Source organism: Neopelma chrysocephalum, unplaced genomic scaffold (assembly GCF_003984885.1).
Source record: "Neopelma chrysocephalum unplaced genomic scaffold, ASM398488v2 Primary Assembly neopelma1_72, whole genome shotgun sequence".
Classification (NCBI taxonomy): Eukaryota; Metazoa; Chordata; class Aves; order Passeriformes; family Pipridae; genus Neopelma; species Neopelma chrysocephalum.
Genome location: NW_020897732.1, coordinates 10,421,951 through 10,442,303, shown reverse-complemented (window position 1 = coordinate 10,442,303; position 20,353 = coordinate 10,421,951). Strand labels below are relative to the sequence as shown.

Sequence of the window (20,353 nt, the reverse complement as noted above, 5' to 3'; positions counted from 1 at the left end):
GGCATTATTATATACATACACACACATTTATATAGTGTGTGTGTATAACTAGTCACTTTTATACATAAAATTTCCTTGTTTTGCAAGCACAATATAGCACATCCTACCTCAGCCCTCAAGATACTTTTGGTTTTGTAGTCTCACAGATTGTCCAGTTGATTTGGGGAATCTGGATGTGCCATCATGTGAGGGTGTAGGGAGGAGGTAGAAGCAAGAAGTCAAACTGAGGTCACCCCCAATTGGAACTGCTCACTCCAAAAAAGTTTAGTCCCTTGGTGGAAGCAAAGAAAGGTGAAATGGCCAGGCCTCTGAGGAGCTGTCAAGCTCATTTTCAAGCATCTAACAGGGACTGGAAATCAGGGTAATAATCCTGCACTCTCCTGGTTCTCGTGATTATTCATGTAAATGGCAACACTGAAATCAACAGGAATGGCCTTGCAGTGATTACTGTTGTAAGTAACAGCCTAGATAACACCCAAAATTGGCACTGACCTGAACTGCAGCTCAGAGCAGCTACTGAATATAGAATTTAATACTTTCAAGTAATGAATAAAAAAGGAATTTAAAACACAACAATGAACTAGGAGTCACTAAGTCCTGATTACTTGCAATTTACTTATAAACACAATTCCACCTTTTCAAACAGATACGCCAACAATTTCTTATTCTAACGTGTCATACTTAAAAACAATGGTTTTAGATGTTCACCTCAGTGAGCACCAGGCTCATGTTCAGCACATGTTCACAGAATTAAGTACCCAATATGAGCTTTGTATCACTTTCTCTGCAGCAAAACTGTTCATTTGCAGGTAAACTTAAGTCATTTAACTAGAAGTGCACTTAATTTGAAGAGATTACTCAAGCAGCTCTTCACTTGTACATTTGTATTACCATCATAATTAGAACCACTTCAAAATAACAAAAAGTTCATTTTTGACCAGAATAAACACAGAAAAAAAGATCAAGAGCACCTTGACTGAAGAGAGTTAATGCTTTTGAAAATATCCTTCAAAACCCCTCCAGCTCTCCGACCAGTGACCACCTTCATTCCAATGCTACCCACAGGGATGCTGCTACACAGGTTAATATATGATATTATTTTCTGCTGTTTTGCATGTTTTAAGTTGGCCACCAAAAGGACTGAAATATTTTGCTGACCTGTAACAATGCACCCTCCGGCTTTCTTGAGGTGTACACATGAAAATGGGTCTGTGCAGATAAATACTGACATCTACCCTGTTTGGTAGCAGATACCGGCAATGGAGAGGGAAGGAACTGAGTGATCCAGTCCTGGAAACAGAGAAGGTAGCCAATGATGTGCTGGAATAGAACCCTCAGGAGCCTTCCCTTCAGCACATGGATACCTCTAGGATACAAAGCCCTCTACCAACAAAGCCCATATTTGAAATGCAATTAAAGTGGTATCAGCCTGTTGAAAACAAGACATAAGAACACCCTGGAAAGCTGCTAAGTGATGGAGTACATTGGCTGGATAGGCAAGCACACTGAAACTTTGGCTACCAACTTTAGGCTAGAAAAATTGAACATATTTACAAGTCACTACATTTGTTGTCCAAAATAATACTGTTATTTGATACTACTTCTATAATGAATACACATTGTTTAGTATCGTTACCTTTGGTAGTATTGCTGATTTCTACAAAGAAAGAATCCAAAATTATGTGCCTGTGCACACTGAACACCTTCTGGTGGGATTTTTCAGACAGAGCATTCACAGAATCACAGAACACATAAAGTTGGAAGGAACCACTGCAGGTCATCCAGTCCAACCCCTCTGTCAAGCATGTTACTCAGGACTGTGTCAGGATGGATTTTGAATATCTCCAGTAAGGGAGACTCCACAGCCTCTCTGGGCAACCTGTTCCAGTGCTCAGTCACCCTCACAGTAGGCAAATTCAGGCGAAACTTCCTGTACATCATCTTCAGCCTGTTGCAGAAGAAACTGGCTCCATCCTCTGACACCCTCCCTTCAGACTCTTGTACACATTGATGAGGTCCCCTCTCATTTTTCTCTTCTCAAGGCTGAACAGGCCCAACTCTTCATAAAAGAGTCTGGCAGCTCATAAAAGGAATGCAGCCATTCCTTTCACTTGGTGTTACTGCAAAAGTTGAAATAGAAAAGCCCACAGATTTATATTTGAGAAAGATGCAGCTGATTTCTACAAATGGGAGCTAATTGAACTTTCATCCACCAGAACTTCTGAAAATGTATCATAAATATGCATTTCAGAAGACTCCAACGAGATAGGCACAACCAGAGGTGAAACATTAAGAGCTAAGCCACACTTTAGGAACATTTCAGACAAAGATTGATGAGTGCAGTTATCTGCAGTAAAGGTATCCTCTAAAGAGCTAATTCACTTTGAGACACTATGAAAAATAAAACCATCACAAGCCCATCCTTTGCTTGTATGTATATACATACTTCTATTTTTAATTTCAAATTGCCAGTTTTCAGGGATTTCTTGACATTTTGTATTAAGCTTCAGATATTGTCAAAAGGAATACAAATACTTTAAAACCAACAGAAGTGGTAGAGAAGTGGCCATTTTTAAACTCACTTTCTACTTGAATAGTAATTGATGTACAATGCTCAGCAGGTACTCCTGAGTTTAGTTTTACTTTGTCTGATGCTGTACAATCACTCTAACTGCAGTCAGAAAAAGATAACTTCAGATTCAAGCAAACTTTCTTTGTGTTCTTTCATCCATTCTCTATATTTTCCAACTAGGAAAGTTACAGCACTGACAAGCTGAAGGTCACTGCAAGACTCTGTCAAGTCCAACCTTTTGAGCATCAAAGAGAAAAATTACATCACTGTCCAGAACCCAGGATCAGGAATTTCATGTCTCCTACTATATCATTAAGGGACTTAATTCTACAGATGCTCTAATCTCACTCTTCCACACAACCGATTTTTCTTCTTCAGGTCAGTCCTGACACTGATCCCAAATTCCAGCCTACAAGCACAAAGCAAACACATTTCTGTTCTTACTCACCTCAGAGAGAGAACTTGAGAAGTACACACTGCACTTGAAGCTTATTTTTCAGGAACTCCCATCCTTCCCCACCCTTTACACTTGGACTAAACTGACATTGTGAAAGCCTTGGGGCTGAGACTTGTCATTTTACATGCACCATGCACACCTTTACTAGTGCATAAATTAGACACCATGTACAGGTTAAACAACATTATAGTTTAAAGAATACCCTTCGTGTGTGTTCTTGAAAATCATGGGCCAGAAATAAAAAAAAAAAAAGTTTCCCAAATTAATTCTTCATGTTCAAAGAGAATGAAAAGTTATACAAGTAGAAAGCAAAATCACCCTTGTCCACAGTGGTGTGAACTTTTACTTGGGTTTTACTTAAACAAGAAATGTGGGAGGTGGTTGGTAATTTTTTTCTTGAGATAATTTGAGTAAGCACTGGGTAGCTGTCCTCTGGAAGTCAAAGCCTGGATGGAAGTAAAGCTTTAGATATTTAAAATTGTTTTTAAAATTTAAGCAATAATCTCTTTTAAAGTAAGGCAAAATCACCTTGCCTAATTTCATGCCACAAAGAATCACAGCTAAAAATCACTGTATTTGCAGGCAAGTAGAGTAGGTAGGGAAAGAATGACCTCTCAAGTAGAACCCCTGTTAACACTCACATCCTCAAGTGTGGATTGATGCAAGTGAAAGCATTGAGACACTGCTCAGAAGTGAGGCATAACCTGAGATGTGTAAAAGAGGCTGAATTACCTTAAACCAGAGAAAAGGAAAGACAGCTGGAGGGACTAGAGAATCTTGGGAGAGCTGATTAGAGTTCACTAACAGGCTTGTCAAATTTCAACAACTAAAATGAAAATACAGAAAGACACAGAAAGAAAGATATAAAGTACTAAATATGCAGCATTTCACTAAGTGTCAACTAAGGTAAATGTAATATTTTACAAGCAGAATGATAGTGAAAACAGGTCATCACCTACAGTGATACAACAGCTGCTATGGGGATAAATGATTAATACACAGCAATGTGTATGTAGCTGTGAGTCAGATGAACTTCCTAGCAATGGCATTTCTTAAAGATTCCCACGTGTCCAAGATGGAATGGACCACTCTCATCTTTTGAACTCACCTTTCTATTACATAAATAGATCTCTTTAGACCACAGCACCTGGGTTTAGGGGAAAAAAAAAATAAATCTCGTTCTTAAAACAGCCAGTGCTAAAGAATTCACTACACCATTGTCAATTGCTGCACTGTTTGATTTCAGTTTCTGTTAAAAATCTGCACCTTGCTTGTCATTTGAGGCTTGCCTGCTTTCAGCTTCCAGTTATTGAACCATAATGTTTCTGTCTGTAAGGCTCAGGAGTCCTATACTATCAAGTTTCCTTTCCCCAAGAAGGTACTTATAGACTGCAGTCATGTCATTCCCTTGCTAATCTAATTGGATTTAAAACTGTAGATCAGTCTCAAAAAACAAGCAATAAAAGGAGATTTAGTAGATAGCCCAACTGATCTCCAAGTCCCCAGCTTCCAGAGATCCACAAAGCTCTAACAAAACCAGCAAACTGACAGCTTGACTATTTTTCTGAATTCTGCTTCAACAGTACATCCACTGACACAATCATAAACAATCTCTCCTAACATCAGGGCACAGGAATTGAACCATTTACATACTTGGTCTTTTGCTGACCAAACATTAAAAGCAATTGTTCAAACAATGACAACATTTTATCATTGTGTCAGAAAAGAAAGACAGATAGTACCCTTTCCAATCTTTTTATTAACTCTTCAGATTTTCTGTCTTCATTGTGTTTCCTGTATATGTATGACAACAATAAAACAAAATAAAAGCAAGACAATAGCCACTGCATGAAAAATTCTAGAGCACGTAAGCAGCTTCCTTATAGCACATGAGGTCATTTCCTTCAGAGACATTTTATCTAATCCTTTAAAAAATTAGTTAAACTAATACTTTATCCTCCTGAGCCAAATAATAATGAAAAAGCCCTTTTTTTGTAAAATACTTGGTCAGGGAATTGGTAATGAGCTAACCAACCTTTTACTTCAGATCACTGGCTTAAAACCAAGCCTTGCTTGATCGTGCCTAGAAGGCTCAGCTACGTGATAAAAGTCTGATGCTCTGTGGAAAATAAGAGGGCACACAGTCAAGTTCTTGGCAAGGTATTGCCCGTCTCACACTGGCACTCTTATCAGCCAGAAATTTCATCAGAAAATACAAATATCCTCTCCAGCAGAATGACTGGCTTATCTGGGAGGAAGATCCTGCCTCTGATGAATTTCAAAGTACTTCTTGAGCCAACACTCCTCCCTCAAAAATATAGATTAAAGATCTGATGGCAAGGCATATGTATGGTCTGTTCGCACTGCACATCAAACAGTACACTCTGCCCCACATCTATTCACATTCCAATCCGACTGTTACCACTATTCACTATTGTTTCAAACAAAAAACTTCAGCCTCCCATCAGGGGCACTGTCCTCTAATCATTTTTAAACTGTTTTCACTCGCTGAAGCAAAAGGCCCGTAACAAAGCCGTTGCCCTCGTGCTGCTGAAACACCATCAGCACTCTTGGCAGCAAACAGCAAGAGACAAGCACGAAGCCAACACAACATTTTAGTATTGATTTCTCTAAGAAATTTAAATCCCGCAGGGCATAAACATCAATTTAATCTGTATGCAGCTACAAAATGGCCTCACTCCCAATGTTCCTCATTTCAGCCAAAACACTGCTACAACTGGAGTAGAAACATGCTTAGCAGGGAAGGCAAAAGCGACTGACAGAACAAGTATTCCCACGTTCCCGAAATTCCTAAGAGTTTTGGAGACTACAATCATAAAAGCCAGTCAGCCAAAGACAACCACCAACATAAAAGCCTGCCTCATAGCCTGACACAAAGGCATCCCTGGATCATCCTGAGGACCAGTGGCATCCAGCCTTGCCAAACTGGAGAGCCACTTCATCCTCCAATGTGCCAACACTTTGCTGAGAAGTGACAGTCTCACATCTTGCCTTCAGGTTTCTGTGCCTCCATGTGACAATATGAAGGATGAAACACAACTGCTCCATATTGCACTAATTGATATTCTGGAACAGGCCACCCAGGGAAGCCGTGGAGCCACCATCCCTGGAAGTGTTCAAAAAACAAGTGGACGTGGCACTTCGTGACATGTTTAGTGGGCATGGGGGTATTAGGTCAAATGTTGGACTTGGTGATCTTGGAGGCCTTTTCCAACCTCAGTGATTCCATGATTCTATTTTTTGAGCTCTCCTCACACCATCAGACTGCTTACAAAGAGCCACACATTACTGCTAACTTCAGCCTGCTGAAAAGAGCATCAGAAGAAAACACCACCTGAAGAAAAGGGAAATTTGTCCCCTTGCAGTTTGCCCTCACGTAATCTTAGACTGAATTCTTCAGAAACAGAAGTCCCTCCTCTAATAACTGAGAAATCAGACCCAGCATGCACTGAGATTCCCCTTTTCTTTTCCAAGCACTGCAGGATTGCTGTTTTGTTCAAGAATGCGCCTCATTGAAAAAATTGGCTCATTCTTACACCAGTGCAAAGCCAAGGCATGTCTGTGTCACCCCAGCCAGTACTTAAGCCCCAAGTACGGTCAGTAGAATTCAGGGCACCAACATTATTTGCAAGTGATGGATTTATGTACATAAGAAACTATAAATTACACAATAATCACAGACACAGGGTTTTATGGGCAAAGCCTGACTTGTAAAATGTGGCACCTTCTATCCACCTGCCCCTGCTGATGACAGTTACATGGCAGAATAAGATTTCTAAAGGTATAAATGTGACAGAACAACATATTGGGCAACTGGAGTACTATGAAATCACTGACAGGCACAGCAACATGAAAGCAGAAAGCCCTGTCCAAAGTTTACAGCTTCAACAGAGGCTCCATCCCACATAATCAGTTTTCCTACAAGGCAGAATTTATTATTTGCTGTTGCAGTCCCACAAAGGTTTATTTAACACAATTCTAACACACACCCGACTCAGTATGTATGGACTTAGGGCTCAGATTACCAATGACATGAAGGTTTCTACACTGTATACCAGCATATAATTTAAATATCTATTGACTACATATGTGATCAACACCAGAACCCCTACCTGTGTGCTCTTTTCCTTCAGCATACGTACCATACATCAAGACAGTACTTACTTCACCTTTTAGTAGAGAGGAGAATAGATTTTGCTCCCAAAAATAATCAGGTTTTTAGTCTTCACCAGGACAGATTCACAAGGTCCAAGCAAGGACCGCTGCAACATTCTCTAGTCAGTCAATTTTAGGGTGAACTTTAGGATTGCTTGGTCAGGAATAGAAGCAACTCTGAAGTGATTGTCAAGATTATTAAAGTATATACTGCCAGATCAGTCTATACCACTGACAGCTTTATGGCTGCTGTGATCACCTGTGTCACTGAGCTGCAGACACTGTCATTTCTCTACAAAGTTACCATGGTTTTGACTTCAGAGAGTCCCCAAACCATGCAGCAAGCGTGGCTGTATGTCCAGCCTCTAAACTCCTGTTGACAGTTCAGCTTTCAAACAGGGATGGCTGCAAGAGTAAAAGGAAGTGACAAAACAGAAGGTGTTTGTGATACCATCAAAATTCAGGAAAATAAAGGCAGAACAGCAAAACTTCACCTTATCTGCATGAATCGCTGAATGGGAGGATGTAAACAACAGGGACAGACCAAACTTCACTTGTTTGTTTCTAGATTCAACACTCAGTCCGCCTCTTAAGCACATAAGCAAAACAGGATACAGGGTGTTACTGAATGATTTCCCCTGAAATCTGATTGAGAAAGATTAGAGCAATTAGAACAGAGTGACACACACTTTTAAAAGCCTTAAATCACAATTAATGTAAGGTTTAACCTTTCTACTAAGGATCATCTGGTGACTCTGTGCCATTTTCAAAACAAGGCTGACACACACATCCCAGCCTCAAAGACAAAAATCATGAGACAGAATCCCCTGCCCTCTACTGGCACCGGGGCCGCACTGAAACCCAAGCACAGGCCTGCAGGCAGCACAAACAGCACCTGAAGAGCTGTTTCAAGGGGTATTTTAAACTATTATTTGTAATTTACATAAGATCTATAATGTACCAGACCCGTCCAACTGGGACCAAAACCTCACCTATGAAAGGCTCTTTCAGCATCATTGCACCTCTTCCCACAGCACTAGTGAGACTGAGGATTCAAAATACTGCTCCCAGCAAGATAATACATTCATTAACTGAAAGCAAATTCTAACGGATTATCTAATGTTTGTCCTGTTCACAGTGCATAACCAAGAACTCTACACGTCAGATTTTTATTTATTTATTTTTACAACAATTCTCTCTCACGTACACTGTTGCTTTTCTGATTACAGTCATCCAAACTGCATTTGGCCCAAGAACAGAGAGGCAGGTTCATGGCTGCCAAAATCATTTTTCCAGCACCTTGGTGCCAGAGCTGGGGAAATTCTTAGCCAGGTTTCTGACTCATATGCACCACACAAATCTCAAGGCACCACAGCAAGGCATTTGTTGTGACTGACCATGTCACGCACATTTCTGTTACAGATCAATTTAAGGGGTGTCATCATACAACTTTCCAGATCTTGTGAGAAGTTATTACTGTGTTCTCTCACTGGTGTAAACAAGAGCAACAAAAAAAAAAATCCAAGATTTACACTTCTGTGATTATATTTCCGAATGTAAATCAGCTTGATTCCTGGAAATATCAAAGTAAATTCCCCATGTAGGCAAGGCCTAAAAGGAATTGAATAAACACAAGGGTCCTGACGGTGTATTTCATCCAAAAAGTAAATAAGCTTTTAAATCACATTAAAAGGGAAAAAAAAACAGCCTGAAAAACACGGCTATTAAACAAGAGAAAGTCTAGCAATGCCAGAGTAATTCCCACAATGCTCATCCATACCCTGAAACACATTCTGAACACACCCTGTTTTCAGAGCTGTCACACAACAAATGCAGATGTGAGCCTGCCATCACTACACAAATAACAGAGTATGACATTTAAATAATACCACTAAGGAGAAGTGGGAGATGCACGCAGCCTACACTATGTACAGCAGTTCTTTTTTAAAGCAACTCATCTGTTAAGTTACCAAATAGCTAAAAAACCCTAGGGATGCAGCAAAACAAAAGCATAAACTATTCCAAGGAATCTACAGGAACATAATCCAATCACACTTATCTCCTTTTTACTGTAGGCATCTACAGCATTTTAAAGAAGTATTAATGAAGAGTTCTTAAAAGCTTATTAAGCCACATCCTAAAACTAGTTAGATTTTTGGCTGTCCTTCTCAGCCTAAATGTATTTACAGATAATTTCTCCTCATTTGTTTCTGTGTCAGAGTTGTCTGATATCTTAAATAGTTCTTCTCACACTCTAGTGCTTGTCCAACCCCTGACATTTACAGAGTGCAGAGGTGTCCTCTTCAGCCATGAGCTTTCTAGGCTATATAAGCCAAGATTTTGGTGCAGCAGAATCTAAGAATGAAGGATAAACAGGTATTTTAAACACGATCTATTTGAAACTCTGCCTGTCTCCATAAATAACCTCCCCAAATAAATACAGTTTCAAGTATATAAGAAAATATATAACAGGAAAACCTTTACAGCGTAAATTTATGAGGTGGTGTTGTCAAGCCTTGTGATTTGTTCCAGTATCTCTATATTTTCTCAACTTTCAGCTCCTGGAGTTCTCTCTTAAAAATAAGCAATAAAAAAATCCTATCCTTCATGATTATTGATAAAAGCCTGGAGGTAGGAGTCAAGCAATGGCTTGTGAAGGAGGAGGTCAGGATGTAAATAAAAATAATATGATTTTTAAAAATGAAACATTGATTAAAAACCCTCCAGATTAATTAACTCAGTAATTTTAAGATGGCACTGGCTGACACACTGACAGGAAACACCAATAAAACATCTTACAGACTTGACTGTATTCTTTTTGCAAAACTGTACAGTTAGTAATGATCTGGTCCCACTTCTATAGGTAAAACACTGGCTGATTTTGTTGTTCCAATGTGCTAAAACCTATTCATATCATAAATTCTAGGAAGCAGGGTCTATTCTTTTCTAAATCACAAGACAAGGAAAGGGCTTCTGCTTTATTAATAGAAAACTGAGGTAATGAGGTAAGTGACCAGCTTATGGAAGATCCAGGAACTGAACAGAGATTTCAGATTTTCTGAGCTAGTCTTGTGCTTTAGGCAGAAGGCTGGTCTTCCTTTCCCTTAACAAGCTACCAAAGCCCAAACTCTTATTTAAAAATTCCCAATGCAGCTCAGAAACAACAAGACAGTAAGAATACTTGAAAAAGAAGTCATCTCAAAGTTAAACCACTGGTTCTGCTAAAGTTAACACCTGCAAAACCTTGCACCCAACACACCATCAATAATTTTTCCAAGAGACTAATTGAGAATTCACACCAGTTTCTGTATCCATCAGGCAGGACAAGAATCGCAACACTGAGATTACTGCCGGGGGCTCCCACCTTTGTGTTTGGTCTCTAGTGCCATTAGTTCTGCAGCTGCTCATCACACTTACAGACTTTATACCCCAGCTTTTCAGCATGAATCCTCTTGGCCATGAACTGCCCTTCAATCAACGCTCGTATTTCCACTTCCTTTGGAAAGCCTGAAACCTGCATCAAAGAGGGAATGCATCAAGTTAACACCTTGCCCAGCCAAGCTGGAGAGTGGTTAAAAACACAGGACAGATTTAAAGTTGATTATCCTTGTCTTCACCCTGAGGTCTTCTTCCATCTAGGCCCCAGTTCTTCACCCATACACACAAGATGGACCTAAAGACTCACGACAGAGAACCCAACCCATATCCTTGGTGCTGTTGGGAAATCCATCAAACTTGAAATCGATGCACAAGGGGAAGAGGTTCTATGGCAAGTTGTAAACCCTTCTCTGTGCATTTCCCAGCACCAAGGGCTGCTTAAGAATCAATATCTCAAAAATATAAAATTAAAGCAAGTAGATAAAATTCAGATGCATTAAGCAATGTCACAGAAGTTTAAATATATTTCTGCCTGCACTGAAGTGAAACCATGTAATCTTTTCATTAATTTATTTAGTTTCTATATATAACATTTTTCCTGTCCTTTTGTCAACCAGAATACGAGAAAGGCAAAAGAAGCTGGAAAATATTGAACTACAAACAAATGCAAGGAATATTTCACAAGAAGTTGAGTTTTTCCATGCACTACAGTAAGTGCCTACATCTGTATAACAGCTAGAAGTGATTAAGCATTCAGTTAATGGCAAACACTTATGAGACTAGTGCTACACTGCAAACACAAGATTGTATCAATCTCTGTTCACCTACGTGAGGTCTAATCGACTGGGAGTCATGATTGATCAAAGACATCTCTTGGGTTGCAGTATCACCCAGAAAGCCAGACATCAAAAAACATCCATTCCACAAAAGAAAAAGAAAAAAATAAAATAAAAAAAAAAAAAAATAAAAAAAAAAAGAAAAACAAGAATTTTCCATAACTTAATTTCTATTTTATTCCACTTGGATTTGAGCCTGTGTTTACTTGCATACCACTATGTGGCTTGTAGGTTAGTCCAAGACGTACAGGACAGCAAAATGATGTCTTTAGTTTACATACACATTTAGAGCAAGATAAAAGACAAAATATTATAGCCCAAAGTTTCAACACATTCTTATCTGTGCTTCATGAAATTTAGAAGACAAGGACCAAGTCATGTACGTGCACTAAGCTCTCAATAAGCTTGAAGTTAATCCTGTTTCAAAGACAGTGTTGGTTTCAGTAAATCCATGTTTTCCAGTAAAGAAAATATTTTATAAAAAAAATACCATTTAAGTTCTAGTTCAGACATTGCACTGTAGATACTCTTAAGCTACAGACCAAATACTTCCTTGTAAAAATCATCCCAGGGACTTGCATCAATAACTGGCAACAAGTATCTCAGACAGAAGGGGGGGGGAAGACAATGGCAAAGATTTGTAACCTTGACATCACTCCTTCAAGGTTTGAGATATTAAATAGATTATTACTACCTTTTGGTTGTCTCTGTTGAATCTGTGAATCCCAACTGCTTCAGGAGTAATTTCCATCACATCAAAGTAGAAACCTGCACCAAGGAACATTAAAGAGTGTCATGTTTGCTCCCAGCCCAAAGTTGGAATATTATTTCTGCACACAACTAAAGTGATAGTAAGTGTTTATCATGGATTTGGACATTTGAATCACCACAGAGCCTGTTTCTTTATTAATTTTAGTCCACACATTTATCAGCTTTAACTTCTTAACAACTCTCTGCGGCACATGGTGTAATTCTTGGGGCTCTCCAGTGCAGAGCCAGGAGCTGGACTTCAAAGATGCCCGTCAGTCTCTTCCAGCTCAGAATATTCTATGATTCTTTCAGTTTACAAAATGTGGGTCTTCAGCACGTCTGGCTCTAGGCATCCCAACAGTGTAATAAACACCAAGCCCACAAAAGAGGACACATCCACCAGAACATGCACACATGCAAGTAAACATAGATAATACATAACACATACTAGAAATAGTCTGAGTAGGTCACATGCAAGGGCGAAAGAAGGAAAAAAAACACACAGAAAAAATGGCAAGTTAACAAGAAGAGTACAGGAATATTGGAACACTTCATATACTGGATTAGGTTTCATGAGCTTATTAGAGAACATGAGATATTTTAAGTCAAGAAGCAGAGCTGGTCTCTGAATAGTTTTGATGAGACCTGAAGAAATGCAGCAATGCTTTGTAGGCAACCAGAAAAAACTGTGAAAGAGATTTCTTTTGTGTTAATGGCAAGAAGTGCTGGTAAGAAAAGATATTCAAGACAGGAGACCAAAAAAAAAAAATGAGGACAGAAAAACTGAAGAGAATAGCTAATAAACTGAGGAGAGTTTCTAAGATGCAGACCTTGGAACGAGACTGTGCTGCCCTACCAGCTCTCTGATTATTAGGCAAAAAACCCACCAAAAAATAATTCTGTGCTTCAACACACATAACCTTTTTGTCCAAACATTCTGAAAACTTGTCAGTAAGCAACACTCTGTGTTAAAGACCTGCAGGCCCTGTCAAGGGATGTACATCCCAAAATTTCCTTTCTGACTCCCAAACCTCTGCAGAGGCATCTCCTCACACAGCAGGGAGTGCAGGTAACAAGGGACAAAAGGGTGGGTGTATAACCAGTTACACCTTAGCTCTGATTCCCCCAGGCACTCAAATTATGGAGATTGCTGCATTTTTACATATATACTCAGGGGCTATTCTAGCATACAGGTTATTGGGGATGACTTCCATGAAACACCCATTTTATAGAGCATTTAGAGAGGATCCAAGTGAAAATACTGTAACACATATTTTAAAATTTTAAGGCCCTGTCCTGGTATCCTTGATATCAGTAACAATATTTTCATCAACTTGCAATTTTTTTAATACTGTCTAAATTGGCTGACTTTGGGATTTTAGAATAATTTCTTCCCATTTTCTAAAACACCTGAATTGATTTGTCTTCTAGTGAAAACAGATTCCTGGTCATTTTAAAACCCCACAGAGATCAGATTTGACAGACAACATAACAGAGCTTCTAAAAATGAAAAATCTAATCACACAGTGTCAAGAGGCTGTCCCATAAATTCACTCTTCTAAGGAGTGAAAGTCTTCTATAGCTTAAACATCTACATTTAAAAACTTTACTACCTACAGTTTTTACATTAATTTTACTCATATCAATTCACACCTAGGATGATGGTGATGATTTCAAATCCTGCTCTGCAATGGTTAATTATAATCTTGATTACACACGTGCTCACCTTTCAATAGCTTATTCCAGAGCTATATAATAGACTTGTAAAATGTTAAACTGTAGGAAAGAAAATAATGCAAAACTTCAAATCCATGGGTTTATTAGTATTTTAAAAATATTTCCATTATCATAATTTTGTTTCATTTCACTCCCTTACCAAAACAAGGGGAAAAACAGGGATAAAATGACTCTGTGACATACACTGGGGAAAACGGAGGAAATGTGGGTATCCCTTGACATCACTGCTTTTTCAATATGCATGAACAAAATTCTAGAGTTTTGACTGAGAAAGAAATAACATGGAGCTACTTAATTCACTTGGTTTGAGTCTTCAGAAAAAGAAACAAACTTTAAAGAGAACCTCATTCAGAAATTAGTAGTTTTAAATATTCTACAGCTAAGATGTTACTAACACCCTTTCAATGACCAAAAAAGTTCCATAAATACAATTTTCTTATTTAGTAAATATTGAAGGAAAACACTATTATGACATTTAGGCTGTCAATACAGCATTTCTAAGTACACATTACGAATTTCCCTTGCTCTAGTCAACTTAATTCTCAGCCTTTATCATCAGTAAAAAGTAGGTACAACACCACTCAAGTATGTGTCTAAGCAAACCCTCAAACTCCCAGACCTGCTAAGGCCCATACCCAAGTTTCCATTGTTTCCAGCAACAGTTGATGATAAGGCTTTGGAGAATTCATCCCAGGAGCCTGAAGCACAGTCCTCTCTGATCCTCTCTCTCATCAGAGAACCATTCTTAAAACTGAAACACACAAACATACCGTATGTATTTTCCAAAACATTTGGCTCCAGATTTTTAAAGCATTTTGTTCCTTTACTCGATATTGGTATCTAGATTATCACCTGAATAAAGGTGGCCAAGTTAAAAGATACAATCACTTCATTATGGAAGGAGAGGGAGAAAATGAGATAAGAGAGAAAACAAATATCACAGGACATGCTGAGGAACACAATGCAGAGATGCTGGTATACATATCTCCACTGAATGAGCTTAGACTCAGTCTGGCAGGTCATGCTAAACCCAGCCTAGCTCTTAACAGCTGAAACTTCTCCTCAGAGAAGTACTCTGACACCACGCTCAAAAGCTCACTCTGAGATGGCTCTGCAAGGAGCAGAAAGAGTGTCTCTATATTGCATTTATTATTTCAGGAACATGGTACCAGTATGGAACCAGCTTGGGTCCAACGAGACTTACGAGGTCCAGCTCTGTGCCAGGATCTGGCAAAGGAAGGGCACAACAGCTGCATCTGCAGGCTGTGGTCTAGAGCCAGTAAACAAATCATACAGTAAAATATGCATCTCTTCAGTGTTTATGGTCTTTGCATCCTTTATACAGTCACTTTCTTTGTGAATATCACACTCCTGCAAAATACTGCAGCGTTGGACTCATACCCAGGGGAAGGCAGTTTGAATACTCTCCAACATAGAGTTATCAGACAAACTCAGAAGAAGAGGCACAGAAATACCCAAAATGAGAGCAAGGAAATTATTGAACTTGCTCAGTAGCACCAGCTGAAGTTACTTGAGTTTTCTATATAAATACTCTGCCTGGTAGCTCAGGAGCTCTTCTTTTACTAAGGGTCCCCTATTAACTCAAATATTCTAGAAATAAAGGGGCATTGGTGCAAAAAGGAAACTGTCAGGTAGGAAATTAGTAGACAGGAGGAACAGAAGCCATTAACTCAGCACTGCCAACTCCACCAAACCACGTTAAGCTGCAGTGAAGAACAGCAGTGTAACAGTTATTCAGAAAAATGCTTCAATATCTCCTTTCCTGTTACAAGCAGGTTGTTTGTATAGCTCTGCTGCACAGGAAAAGTAGGGAATATATTGGGTAAAAAAGAAACTCAAATGTAAATTAAAAAACAAACAAACAAATCCAAAACAAAACAAAACAAAACAAAACCTGCTGGGAAATCACACTATGAAACTGAGTATCTTGCAGTCAACATCATGATTTTGAATTCAATGTCATGGACACTGTTCCCACTGTCATCTACTACTGCACAGGTAAGACTCAACACTACAGCTCAAAGGCAAACTTGATCTTTGTTGAAGTTTTGAGCTACAAGCATCTACAATCCAGGGGATTTAGACACAAAATTTACCTGCGTATTACTGGAAAATATTTGCCTAAACACTATGACCTGGTTTGGAAGTTTTACTCCGGAATATAGTGACTCAGTGAGGGCACACATAGCTTCAGGCCACATTTCCACCTACTTGACTGGAGAGAGGCCAAACAACTCCCAGATCACAGCAGCCAAGAGCTGCCACGAGGATCATTCTCTCAGCTGGATTACTTGAGACCTCGCTATTTTCCTCATGCACAGTCTAACACATCCCTGAGCAGCACTGATCATACTCCTCTCTGGAAGGGGAACCTTCACCTACTCCATTTATGTCCCACCTGGACCACTAGAAGAGCACAGAAGTTATACAGCCTGGTCAAGCTTCACACATTTCACATTCTGTTTCAGAAGATTTGTTATTCCTGCACATTAAATGTAGTACCTGAGTTTCACGGTGAACTGGTTCTACGTATACGCAAAAATAATTTCAGCTTTTTATTGCCATGAGAATTTATCCTCCACAACTCTGCAGTTTCAGTTACTCAAATTAAACAATAGGGATGCTATAATGTTGATGGAAATTTTTCAGCAGTAGATTGCCATATACCGTAGAGAATGCTGAATGTTCTATTCATTATCATTTTTCAGAAGAAATAAAAAACACTAACACAGAGAAGGAAATACATGCTATTGATCCCAGACGTACAAAAAAACAAACGGTATTACCATAAAAGTGCCATATATGTTTGAGAATCAACAGGATTGCAGAGGATATGGCCTTCTAGGGCAGGAGTTGGCTCTTGGATCCACAGAAACAGTGTGTCACTTGTGCCAAGGCTAATCTGGAGGGGGAAAAAAAAAGTAATTGAAGCGTTATCACAATGTGCATGGAAAGCAATACAGAAATTAAATTAAAACCATTTGTTATTACCACTAATTGTTTTTAAATTACACATTAAGTCAATTGGATTCGTGTCGAAGCTAGCTCTGACTTAGGCTGTCATGCCAGTGAAATACATACTAGATGGAGACTTAGGTTTTAATGGAGCATTAGTTAAAAACAGTCACAAGAGTTTACTTAAAATCTTTCAGGCAGCTTACAGATTAATAGAAATGAAACAAGTGCAAATCCAATAAACAGAAAATCAACACTAGCAGGTATATTTAACTGATAACCTACAACTATTTACATTTCATGTATTTCAAGTATTAGAGGATATGGGCAGCTTTCAGGAGTATGTTTTGACTTACTGCAATATCTCCTTCTTGAAGTCTCATCCCTGCCAATGATGCTGAAAGCAAAAAAAATACCAGATAAAAAGGTAGTTCTTTGTCTCAGTTAAGCCCATTATATGAGAGGTCATAATACATTGGATTCACCATCCCAAAGTTCAATATAAATGGCAAACATGCTCCCAATGGCCTTGGCCTATACATCATAAAAGATGGGCAAAGCATTTGGGTGAGGGAGGGACTTTTAACAAAATCAAAATGCTCAAGACAAAAGACTGTAGAACTGCATGATTATCTAATGGTTTATGTATTCAGGTTTAAAATAGAGTGGACCCTTGATTAAAAGCACACTTTAAAGGAGAAACACTCCCACTTCCATCAGACTACTCACATATTTATTGGACTAAGCTGGATTTGAATCTCTAGAAGAAAAAATTGGACTTTTGGGAAATGCAGTTTACCCAACTCCCAGAATATGAATGTAAAAAATATCATGATGAAGCCTCCATCATGATTCAGACCTCCATATGCTGCTGTAATATAGGTATTTTATTTTCACAGTCTTGAGAAACAGAAAAATTTGCTCTACACTGAAACAGTTTCCAGGATTAAAAAAACTGACCCTAAATTACTACCTTCCTTTGTACTGAGAACTATCAATCTGACAAAAGGACAGCTTTAACTCTCAAAGACAATGAGATCCATCTCCACCTTTTAGCTGGAAAAGATACAATGGATTTAATTCATATTTTCTAAGCTAAACCGTTGGCAGTTCATCCTAAGGATAGTTTCTTAGGGGCAGGCAAACAAAAACTGAAGTTATCAAGAGGCAAATGAATTCATCCCTGATTACTTGGTAAAAGAGACTTAATTTGTCATACACAGCTCATCCAAGATGTCTCCATCTCAGATGAACCAGTGATGGAAGGGTGCTGGAAAGAAGAATTAATGCTGATAAACATAATATTCTTTCATTGTATAGGGAGCATCTAAGAATGAGTGAGATTGATTTAGAATTTTAGTACATACATAACCATATTCACTGAATTTTACACTGTTAATCATCTCACCTGGATTGTCTCCTGTAAATGCTACTATTTTACAGTCTGGGCTAAACCCATAACGCTGACTATAATATGGAGAAATGGTCCCCTAAGGAAAGAAAGAAAGAAAGAGAGGAGAAAAAGCTCAAAAAAATTGGAATATTATCTTGGAATGTATGACATAATGTGTTACAACATAGACCCGAAAAAAACCCCAAACAAACAAGCAGCTACAATAATAATTTTGTGCATTTCAGGTATAAATTAATATTAAAAAAAATTTTAACTCACTTTTTTGTTGTTGTTGAGAACCATACAGAAATAGTCTCAGATTAGATATTGAAATAGGCTAGTAAATAGCAGCATTTTAGCTTGGGGTTTTCTCCAGTTATTCACATCAAGTAACATAAACACACCTATCTGTTCTGCACATATACATGAATATTAATACATAGAAATTAGAAATTCAATGCAAACATAAGAGGAAACACAACATTAATATACATCACAGCATAAAATGCTGGAATATGACCCCTGTTATTTTAGAGGTCAAGAACTGTTTTCTTTTAAGCCATATTTGATAGCCATAAAAGTCATAGAGAAAAGTCAGGAGAAGAAAACTATATGTACAAGGACATCTATAATGATTTCTTATATCTTCCTCTCCTTTACAGATCAGCACTGAATGCAGAGGGATCAGGTGATGGGTATCTATGCTGTTTTACATGTGCTGGGTAGTAAGACTAAACTCATTTAGTCTAGGAGACATGAGGCTTGATTTGATTTCACCATTATGCTACACGAACTGAGGAGCTTTAAATATCCAAAATTATTCACAAAGATTACCTCATTAACTCTACAAACTGTTTAAAACAAGGTCTCTGTCAGGAAATGCAAATGTTGGGGTTTTGTTTCTGCAGTAATAAATATCCATGCACAGTTCTGCAGTGACCAGGTGCTTGTGGGCATGGGAGGGAACTCCAAAGATTCTCATCATTGGAGCATAAACCAAAAATTCTCTCATCATAGCCCAGGGCATGCAAGAATCCAAAGACATCAAAGCTATGGTGGATGCCAGCTAATGGTTTCCATGTATGCTCTGGAAGACACATTCACAACACACCTGGAAATATGAAATCAAGAAGCTTTGCTCTGAGGATAGCTGTGCGTGCATTGTGTCTCTGTGCACACACAAATACACTTCAAGAAATGTTTTTAGCTCAGCTCTCAGCACAATGCCCCAGTTGTTGCTTCCAACTCGTCTAGACAGGCACATACCAGGACTGAATGGGATGGTACAGGGCATCCTAGTCTCTCCTCTAATCCAGGTGCACAAGCATCAAGGCAGGACTTTGACCACACTTTTTCCCAGATCTGCAGCAAGTTCATACCAGAACCTACAAGACAGACCAAAACAGGAAGTGTACAGGATTAAACAAAAAGACAGCACAGTATCAGAAAACTCTGCCAACAGAAAATTTACAGATGTATATTTTACATTCAAAGAGAATGGTTTCAGCTCTTCTAAGCAGAAAGGATACTGATAATTCAGCCTCTGGAGAGCTTTCACCTGGAAAAGTAGCAGAAAATGCTTCCCTGATGCACAATGCACTAGACAATTCAGTTATTCCTAAATTAAGAGTAAAAAAAAAATAATTATGTCTCCTCATCAACTGCTCCTCAAATCATCCACCTTAGATAAAGACTTCACCGCAATTAACTAAAGATGATGCAGCACTGTGACTTGAAGGCATGTTGTGCTCACCTGAGACCTAACAGTGAAGAAATCCTTCCCTGGTTGGGATGGCTTTACACTACTCCTACCTTTGAGTAGAGAATCCTGTAAGCATCTAAATCCAGGCTAACTAATCTTCCTCCATATCGATGTTTCCCTCTTTAGAGATGACAAAAAAAGAGCTTAGAAGTAAAAAAAATGCATGAGGACAAATTTTCAAGCATAGCCTCTAATTCTGAGGTTAGTTTGGAAAGTCCAGTTTTGAATGCCAAAGTCATGATTTTCAGAAATGCTGAACAGCCCAGCTGAAAACTGCAACACCTGCAAGCGGGCAACCTTACAACCTAAATAACCG

At 38.7% G+C, this 20,353-nt stretch overlaps 1 protein-coding gene across 3 annotated transcripts in view; it reads right to left on the bottom strand.

Annotated features, from left to right (window-relative positions):
• XYLB (xylulokinase) overlaps window positions 1-20,353 on the bottom strand; it is an 88,694-nt gene that overhangs the window by 47,205 nt on the left and 21,136 nt on the right. For all 3 annotated transcript variants that reach the window (XM_027686959.1, XM_027686958.1, XM_027686957.1), the window contains exons 9-15: window positions 19,542-19,660; window positions 18,291-18,372; window positions 17,239-17,279; window positions 16,714-16,829; window positions 14,542-14,657; window positions 12,114-12,187; window positions 10,623-10,719 (exon numbers count right to left, since the gene is read on the bottom strand). In XM_027686959.1, the coding sequence (XP_027542760.1) occupies window positions 10,623-10,719; window positions 12,114-12,187; window positions 14,542-14,657; window positions 16,714-16,829; window positions 17,239-17,279; window positions 18,291-18,372; window positions 19,542-19,660 (645 nt within the window). The remainder of the gene's footprint in view (window positions 1-10,622; window positions 10,720-12,113; window positions 12,188-14,541; window positions 14,658-16,713; window positions 16,830-17,238; window positions 17,280-18,290; window positions 18,373-19,541; window positions 19,661-20,353) is intronic.